Raw genomic sequence first — 10,073 nt, 5'->3', positions numbered from 1 at the left:
TCTATGCACATACACAACTCTCACACTCTCTCCAACATACACACACAAGGTTATGCGATGACAGACAAAAATAGCATCCATTTTAAAAACTGTTGTTGCAGTTTGTTAGTAATCCAGGGCCCTCGCTGGTTTTCTGAAAACACTTTTCACCATCTAACAGAATAGATTTGTTTTGATACGGCACGTTTGATTTCATTTGGTTTTATCCCCACAGAGAGGAACAATCACCAGGTCATGTTTAACAGGAAGTCGTATGAGCAGTAGCTCAGCTCAACCTCTCAGTACCACAGGAATGTGGAGTATACATACATGCTTTTATTACTGTCCTTTTCCAGTATACTGTTATAACATATTCCATTACCATATTATACTACTTTTCATGTAGTCCGGGGAAACTATAGATTGGGGAGACGGGTGAATTAACATTAGACAACATCCCTTAGGAATCTTTACCACAGGTACTTGAGAAATAGGCTGCTTTGTTAGTCAAATCACACTAATATTCTCTAAACTGCAATACGTTGAAGGTCAAAATGCCAAATGGAAATTATGATTACCCTCGCTTTGAATAATAAGTTATAGTTTCTTTCTGGATGCCCATGAAAACCATTGAAAGGTTACAAACCAGGTTAAAAACACATGTTCTCGCATTGTGAGCCTGTTTGCAAAATGAGAAATAGTATCAGACATATTGATTCAAATAATACAATAAACCAAACATTCATTACAATCGGTGAGAATAACACCAACAACAAAAAATAAACGTTGATCTGTAATTACAGAGGTGAAGGACAAGGAATCTTAATGTGTTGATGAACATTTGAGCGCTTTTACATGCCTGGAGGAATTCCATTAACTATCATGATTAAAGTAATCATCAGACTCATTGGTGCCTGTCAGATCTCATCTCTGCCTTCTCAATTACCCAAATCTCCTTGAACTCAATTGCTCACATCATCATGACGCTGTGGCAGAGCGTCCTCCTCACATTTCCTCTCGGCCCTGCACTGCAGCACAACAGGTTTACAGCAGAGATGTTCCCTCCTTTGGCCCTTCCAAATGAGCTAAGTGAAAGAATCCAGGGAGGCGAATTAAACCATTCTGCCCTTCCACATGGAGCCCCACAGAGGGACCCCATTGGCTTATTAAAAGCATTATTTGTCAGGTTAGAGGGTTCTCATGGCAACCTCCTGCAGTGGGACATGGCTAATTCATGCATCCATTAGCCAGGAGTCGTCTACCCTGCTCAGGGTCATGGCAACATTGGGGCTGGCTTCTGGCTTGACAATAGGAGCATGAACCCCCCACCACCAGGTTCACTCAACAAATGAGATGGGTAGATTATGTAATCACAAAGAAGCACATGTCAGTCTAGACACACAATTGTGTACATAAGCACAAACATCGAACACACATCCCTATACTAATGCCATAATATGATTCACACCTGAAATTTAAAAAATCCCAAGCACGGATTTCTATGGTCTCTGCAGTTGTTTACCAAGGTGAAACACAAATACCAGGAAATGAAACTGCAGCACAGCAGTAAACCAGCTAGTTCAGATTCTCAGTATTGGCTAATAACACACGCACAACAACATGCAGCTTTTGGCTGAGGGTGCCGGAAGTGAAATGTTTAGATTTTGTGTCACTTTCCAAATGAGTTACACTGGCACATAATTTAACCCAAAACTGTCAACAGCCTAGGTTACATCGTTTCAGCCCATGACAGGACCTGGCCTCCATCGTTAGCCTGTGGACACTTGGCTATGATTCACCTCCTGTGACGGCTATGACATATCGACAGATACACTGAGTTTCGGGCCCTTCTGTTCTCTAAAATGCTGCTTTCATTTTGGGCCGCTATAAAAAGGCTCACATGCACCCCTTCTGGAATAGGGCCCTGGAGGCTTGAAAGGAACACTTTCATATGTATTTTTTGGTGCCTGTGATGTAATGTGTTTTTAACCCTATCAGAAGATGATCTGCACAAATGTTGATGTTTGCAATTGGAACCGCCGTGATTATGAGGACTCCCTCACGGGATCTTTGATTGAAGCATATTGATCAAAATCCGATTGAAACACCAACTTCTCATGTTACGTGCATTTGCCTCCGTGAAGTATCTAACGATAGCCTTTCATTTTCCCCACAACAACATAGATGAACCTGACATCATATTTATTGATGACATTAACATATTTTGGTCAATATAGTGCAATAAGTGCAAAGCAATTAAAACGAATGAAATTGATGAGGGAAAGAGAATTGCGAATGCTTGTATAAAAATAGGTGTTACATTAAAATATCAGTATTACACAACATAATTATTATTTCAATTATTATTCATGAATTTGATAACATACCAAGAATACGTATTAAGAATGAATGCACGTATTCATTTTTAATAGTAATCATCCTAATGATAGCTGTTTAAAGGCCCACTTGCCTTCCAACTCCAAAAAGTGCAGAAAGCATACAAAGACAACTTGTTTTCTTCTTTAAATGTTGCAGTCTTTCTTTAACATTGGGGGTGTGCCACCATTTTTAAAAAAAGAGCCACTTTTACAATGCGAGCTACAGTAAATGATATGGAACTACAAACATAAACGTTTACAGAGGATCATGGAATTATGACACAGGTAATATTGATGAAGAATCAAAATGTTTGAAAATACATGGCAGAGTACTCCAATAAATACTTACTTACAGACTAAAGCAGAGAATTGTCCTGCGCAGTTTGATGGAGACACTGCCGTACAGTGTTCTTTCGGCAGATGGTGATTTATAAACATTTTTGTGATTCACAATATATGTATGGTTATATTCCTGAAAATGTAGTTGGGTAAGTTGACCTGTACACTTACATGTATGTGTATTCAATCTTCACCATATAAAAATAGATTCTAAATCACCAGTTAAGTAGAACAACTTGTGTATTCGTCCAGTTAGGTTCAGAGAGAGACTTTCAGTTCCTGCAATGTCATGTAATTAAGAAATAAGAATAATAGAGTTTGGCACACCCCGTTTAATGCTTATTTAGTTGATGTGTCGTGCCAAGGCACCCTCAATATTGAGCCAGTGGGTTTAGGGGGGGAAATCCTTCATACATGGACAAATCTGTTGCTCAAAACTGACTGAAAGTGGTCTGTTTCTCAAGAACTTCGAGGTAGTCCGGCTCGACTTGAAGTTTCGCTTTTAGTTCCAAATATTCATTTCTGTTGGGCTCCACGTAAACAGTACTCGGCGCTGTGCCATAAAGCACTGTTTCTCGTATCCTCTCTGGGTGTAAGAACTGGCGTCTAACATCAAAGTTTGGGTTGTACGTGTACGAGACAGGGCCAGTGTACTTGTATTCCACACTGTTACCGGAGGGGGATTGGTTGTCCGCCTCTATGATGCCCCTGAAGAAGTGCTCAGCATTCTCTGCAGGGGAGGGGTCCTCGCGAGGCTCAATAGTGCTCACGCTATAAGTGGGACTTCTCATGTTGCTGTTCCTCTCCTCATCCACATCGCTCCTATAAGTCACCTTCAATTCATGGAGGTCGCGGTAATCCTCGACTGTGTTGCCTTCCCTGGACCTGTAAATGGGATTTTTGCACATGTGGCCCATAGGGTGAGGGATGTACTCATACACGTGTCCTGCGGGGGCTTTGACTTTGGGGACGGTTCGGTTATTACTGTATAGGCTGTACTGCAAGTTAAACGAGCTCACGTCAGAGTTGTTGGTGCTGGTGCGGTCGCTCTGGGACTTTTTACGCTTTTTCACCACGACAACAAACAGCCCCGCCGCCACAAAGACGGACATGATGAACACGAGCAGCAGGCTGAGGATGAGGACAGAGAGAGGGACGACACTGCTAGTGGGGTTAGATCTCTGGTAGGTCTCTGTGGTGGTGGCTCTGTCCGGCAGAGGCTCGTCAGAGGGGGGCGCTGTTGAGACGACTACGTCAGAGTAATCTGGACACAGCTGTTCAGACTGAATGGAACGCATATCAATCCCGCTGTGACGTTTGGGTGTCTCGCATTTAACCTCATTAACAACGGTGCCGGCACTGAGCTGCTCGAGCCATATCTTCATGCCGACGACGTCACACGAGCAATCCCATGGGTTCTCAATCAGATCTATCTGCAACAGCAATTTTAACTGATCTAACACACCACTCACAGGCAGGTTTTGGAAGTGGTTACTGCGGAGATTAAGTCTAGAGAGGGACAGCCCAGTAAAGATTCCCGCTGGTAAGGTTTTCAGAAGGTTATTGTTGAGGAAAAGCAGCTGAAGGTTTGGCACAAACCGGAACGTGCCCCCTACAATCTCACGGATTTTGTTGTATTCTAAGTAGAGATACTGCAAACTCTGCAGGCCAAAAAACATCTCTGCTGTAAGCCTGTCGATTAGATTACCATTTAAATACAGCCTACGCAGGTTGGTTAAATCCCCAAAAGCTCTGTCTTGGATGAGGGATATCCTATTGTTTCCTAGGTGAAGCAAATCCAATCCGGTAGCCTCCAAGAAATCAGATCTGCGTACCACAGGAATGTAATTCCCCGTGAGATACATTTTTTTGGGATTGTATGGCTTGGGCTTCAGGTCAGATATGTTCTCAATCTTTCTCTCCTGGCAGTTGACGTTTAGTCCAAGATCAGCAATCTGCAGATTACATGTACAGGTGGTGGGACAGTCCAAAGGCACAGGAGATTTGGTCTGATAAGCAATGATGGGGCCATAGTTGTAAGGGTTAGCTGGAATCCGGGAGGTGGGCTTTGACCTGGTTCGGTTTGATTGACGGGTGCCCTTGGTAGGCCTTGACGATGCCTTGAAAGCATTTGACGAGGTGGCTGAGGCCGTCACCGAAGCTGGCGTGGTTTGGAAATATCCATTGGTGCTGAGTGGGGGAGGGGGGCGCATTTCATATTCAGAGATTGCTCGGCGGGGGCACAGCTCCTGTTTGGAGACCTCGTCCAGGTCTCTGCCATGCAGTCTGAACGGTGTCTCACAGACCACCTCCCCCACCAAAGCTGTGTACGATATGCTCTCCAGCCAAGCTTTCAGGGCAATGAGCTCACATGAGCAATTCCACGGGTTCTCCTCAAGTTGTAATTCCACCACTTTGTCCATGTGCTCCAGGAGCCCAATGTAAGGAAACATTTTCAACCGGTTGCCCCTGAGGTCCAGATGTGTCAAGGGAACATTCCGGAAAATGTTGGTAGGCAGAGCAGAGAGCAAATTGTCATTCAAAATGAGAACTGTGAGCTGATGCAGTTTACTCAGGGCATTAGGCTCTATATTGGTGATGTAATTGTAATCAATCTGAAGGTATTCCAAACTCTCAAGGCCGACAAATGTATCATCCCTTAGGACATCTATCTTGTTGTTGTTCAAGTGCAATCTCTTTAATCCCTGGAGTCCGTTGAAAGCACCCGTTTCCACTTCATCGATAGCATTGTTGCCTAAATGCAATATGGTCGCCCCAGTGTAGTTGATGAAGTCGTTGAGGGACAGTTTCTTTAAGAGGTTCCCTGTCAGCAGAAGGTGGTACATTGAAAAATGCACCGGGCTTATTTCTGTCAGTCGGATGATCCCTCTATTCTCACAGCTTACCGTCAGTATCCCTTCCTTCTCTTCGCATGTACATAGATTCCTACAGATCTCCCCGTAATTGTCGTACATCTCGACCAGACTCAGAGATGCTGCGATCAGGAGGATTATTTTCAGTATCCAGATATGCATTTTCGAGGGAGAAGGTGCCCCAGCTCACTGAAGTATGGTGCCGGTATGGGGTGTCATCTAGAAGAGAAAGGCAGGCATTGTCTGTTTAATGAACATCTTGTGTTAAGTGGAACATCCCTGCATGCAGTGGTTACAACGAGCTATGCACTTGTGGATAGAGACATAATACACTTTTAGGTAACTAATTGCATATACATGTATGGAGTTTTACACTCATAACAGACACAATATGGTTATGCCATAAACATTTGTTGCAGCTAAAATGCTACATTCAGTACAGTTCCATTATTATGTATTCAGCTACAGCATCATACAGCATCATATCTCAACATGGTGTAGACATCCGAAAATGAAATAACTCCCAATGCGAAATATTGATGACATGCAGTGCATGTTGGTGAATGTCATGCAAAAGAGTACAGCCTGTGCATGTGTTTCTTTGAAAATAGAGCAAGCAGTTTGATTATAGCCGCCTTTAGGTTGGTGATGTGCGATTTTGAAATCTATCGATGCATTCAAATGGCTTGCAAACTAAACCCACTAGCCATCTGCGGCATTTATACAGAATCCATTGCCATTTCAAATTCTATTCCCCGAGGATTCCAGCAAAGAGTTCATCTTGAGAAAATGTTCACATTTAATCGATGCCACCCAGGATTCAAATATATATTTTATAAATCGAATGGAACAAAATGCCATTGTTAATTTAAGAATTCATGATATATTTAAAAAAAAATATGATACGAGCAATCCTTATGGAATGACCAATGTCCTACTCACCCTGCAGATCCCGACGATTTGCGAATAGTATAGAAACCGCCGGGTGTCAATCATTATCATCAGATATCCGGAGATATCTTGTTAATAAATGATAAATAGGCTAGTCGTGGATATTATGGAAGGTGTTCATCCTCAAGCCTGCATGCGTTAGAAATACTGATTGTTACATAGGGACAGTCACAGCCCTTCATCCCTCGGGCGAAAAAAAGAGACCCAAGTTGATTAAAAGCAAAAACGGATTTGCAAGCATTGCTGAATGTCATGCACAATTTACATCATGATGTGGAATAAATAATACTATAATAAGCGTTTTTATTTCGCATCCGGTATATGTTGAAGTTGAAGAATCCCTTAATTCTTGTTCAAATAATCTCGCTCTCCCTTTCTCTCGCCCCCACCCCCTCCCTCACAAACGCGCGCGCACCACTCACATAATCACACACACACACACACACACACACAAGTTCTATCTGTGACAAAATCGAGAAAATAGAAAAAGCTATCGGCCTGGAGGTCCGCTTTTGTGGGTGTAGTCATCATAATATGATCATAGAGTTTATGGTAGGCTAATAGGCTATGTTTTACGAAAGGACATTTGATTCATACCGATTAAGAATGTATTGCATTCCAAATTTAGTTAGTCTGTAGCCTATGTAGGCCACTTACCACTAATTAATTCAATCAAAACAGGACTACACTGAACGAATATGAGGCATTGCAATGATTTCATGAATTGCGCATTCATTCATCACCTTGAAGGACACTGAGTAGCAGCCCCCCAAAAAGTTATGCAATGTAAATGTTAATGTATTATATCTACCAGTAAACGCGGATGTATATTGTTGGCACTTTAATCAAATGCACCCGTTTCATCGTTTATAATTTAGATTCAACCAACTTGAATACAGCTGTAAGAGCTGTATGGGGATAAATAATTTTCTGGACCATGGACAGCTCCCCAACTCAATAATTAGCTTCCTTGAAATTAGCAATACAGCCGTGTATCTCAGACAGAAAATCCGCTGTCCTTACCATGTTGAACCTTGTCAATGCGAAAGCATTCCAACTACCTTCCGCTGTTTACCATCCTGTCCTATGGTAATGTGGAATCTGTGATTTTCTTTCCTTTTTCCGCGCTGTAAAATCCTCAAAGTAGAGCCACCGCGGTCTTTAGCTCCAAATACCTGGCAATGAATTGCACAAACTGTCTCATTCACGCCTGCAACGTGACGATCAGCGCGACAAAAAAGCGGGTTATGGTATTTCTCACAGCGAATCTTGGTCTCTCATTGTGGAATGGAATCAAAGAAAAATAATAATTTCATATGGGAAAAGTGTAATAAACTGAACTGCAAAACATCAGATACATCCATTTCAACCGAGATCTCTCTCTGTAGCATGCGCGCCGGGGAATCCGTGGAAAGGCACGAATCCCTTTGTATCTTGTGAGTGGTACGGCTTGTATTGCGTTGTGAATAGATCTACCCAAGATCCTTATTTTTGTCCTCAGCGTTGACCGCACAATTTGACTGAATATGTATGCGCATCTTAGATAGTTGACTTTAATTCAACATTGTCTGACGAAATAATATGATGTCCTTCCTATGTCTCTGCGCAATCAATTATGCGTTTTTTGTACTGCCAATGTTTCAACTGGTGGAACGTGGATCAAGGTTGGCGCAGCATACACAATATGTAAAGTCTATATTAATTTCCATTCGTTGGAGGCTGATATAATCCTGGAATATGCATTAATGTCCTCACCCCTCATGTATATAACGAGCAAAACATGCATGTTGTCAATATTTAGATGCTATTTGGGGGGGGGTCGTGAGAGTGAGGAAGACCTATAGAGGGCAGTACAATGCGATTAAACATACTTTTTTACACATTGCCAGGCAATAAGGCTGCATTTACACAGGCTAAAAAAGATCAGAAAGGGGCTGCCAGTGAGAAAAGGCTGTGACAACATGGCAACAGGTGTTGTTCATGTGGCATGTTGCGGTCAGTGTGTGGGTAGAGTCCGAGCCTGGCCTGAGGATGTGTGTGTGTGTGTGTGTGACCTTGTGTGTCAGTGTGAAAATGGAATCGACAGAGGTATTGGGGATGCATCTTCCACACGACTGTGTGCCTGCTGTGTGCATGCAGAATAAAATATTGGGCACCCATATGATTTGGGTAAGTGTTTCAATACATGGCTATTTACTGTATATACAGGTAATCTGTGCACACAATTCTAAATTGCATGTATTTTCTAAATTAATTCAACAATTATAATTATAACAACCAAAACATTTGGGGCTGATTTCCAAGACTAGGCTAAATCTGGGTCTGGTAAACTGGGGTTTTCCATTACAGCACCATGGGTTCGCCAGTGATCATATTCACGTTAGCACTATTGTATTGGGGGGGGGGGTTACTGTGTTTCCAGTTAGCTAGGGCTGTCACTGAAGACTTGATACCGAGGACCTAACATTGAGGACTTGTGTAGAGCAGAATGAACAACATCTGCATCATCAAGACAGTTGCTTTGTGAGAAGGTGTTAACCGTAGATGGTGTTAACCCATGTTCACAGTTAGCCATTGCTATGTAAATGCAAGCTGAAAAGTACCAATGGCCTGGACTTGGCCACAAGTTAGAGCAGGTTCACAGATGCCATGGTATAGTGAGACACTGGGGCCAGGCCGTGGAGGTGGCAACACAAACGTCTGAGCCTTTTTGGTTAAACACTGGGGTAAATCCTTAGTGGAAATAAGGCATTAGAGTCTGAACTGTTTGAATTCATAAACATTTTGCCTGGTGCCTATTCAACAGTCATGTTTGTGGTTTATCTGTCCATTGGCTAACAAAGCCAGGCGATTGGCAAATTAAGTTTGAATGAGTCTTTGCAACCATATGTGTGCTAGCTCTGCCAGGGGTAATGTCCAATTAGACCTTGAGAGCCATTGAGCAAGCAATGTATACATATAATTAAATCTAGCATATGGAGGGGGCTGGCATGTACAAACAGATCTTCCCATTAGTCGACATTGTATTACGTATCCATAAGTCAACTCCTATACCCTCCTTAGTGACCAAACACAATGGTAAGCTGATGTGTCATATAGGAGGCTTCCAAATTAGCCGTGGAGATGTATTAAATTATCTGAACGTTTCTGGCTGGCTAATCGCATTAACAATACGTTAACAGCAAATTGCCTGTTGTGAAGGACAAATCTCACAATCTTTGGCGCCCAGCTGGAAATCCAGTTAAAGAAGTCATTGTCGTGATAGCGTGGCGCGGTGGCAGTGGTGTCTTCCCAATGGAAGGCACTTTAGCTGGCTCCCCTGAGAAGAATCATGACATCAAAATAGTAGTCGTTTTTTCATTACCTCCTCTGATGGAGGAGATACAAGTGGTGTGTGTGTGTGTGTGTGTGTGTGTGTGTGTGTGTGTGTGTGTGTGTGTGTGTGTGTGTGTGTGTGTGTGTGTGTGTGTGTGTGTGTGTGTGTGTGTGTGTGTGTGTGTGTGTGTGTGTGTGTGTGTGTGTGTGTGTGTGTGTGTGTGTGTGTGTGCACGTA

The 10,073-nt window shown here is 42.7% G+C and overlaps 1 protein-coding gene across 2 annotated transcripts; it reads right to left on the bottom strand.

Moving 5' to 3' along the window:
- Window positions 1-2,164: 2,164 nt before the first annotated feature.
- On the bottom strand, window positions 2,165-8,120 carry LOC124007702 (SLIT and NTRK-like protein 5). Of its 2 annotated transcripts, none has more exons than XM_046318394.1 (2): window positions 7,544-8,120; window positions 2,165-5,788 (listed from the first exon to the last, which is right to left on the bottom strand). In XM_046318394.1, the coding sequence occupies exon 2, from the start codon at window positions 5,729-5,731 to the stop codon at window positions 3,128-3,130; it is 2,604 nt and encodes an 867-aa protein (XP_046174350.1). In that variant the 5' UTR covers window positions 5,732-5,788; window positions 7,544-8,120; the 3' UTR covers window positions 2,165-3,127. The 2 variants fall into 2 exon arrangements, with proteins under 2 accessions (XP_046174350.1, XP_046174351.1); XM_046318395.1 differs by lacking the exon at window positions 7,544-8,120 and adding an exon at window positions 6,512-6,664.
- Between the last annotated feature and the right edge of the window lie 1,953 nt (window positions 8,121-10,073).

Source organism: Oncorhynchus gorbuscha, linkage group LG21, assembly GCF_021184085.1.
Source record: "Oncorhynchus gorbuscha isolate QuinsamMale2020 ecotype Even-year linkage group LG21, OgorEven_v1.0, whole genome shotgun sequence".
In the NCBI taxonomy this organism is placed as follows: domain Eukaryota; kingdom Metazoa; phylum Chordata; class Actinopteri; order Salmoniformes; family Salmonidae; genus Oncorhynchus; species Oncorhynchus gorbuscha.
The sequence above is the reverse complement of the archived record's forward strand: the minus strand, read 5'-3'. Positions and strand labels throughout refer to the sequence as shown.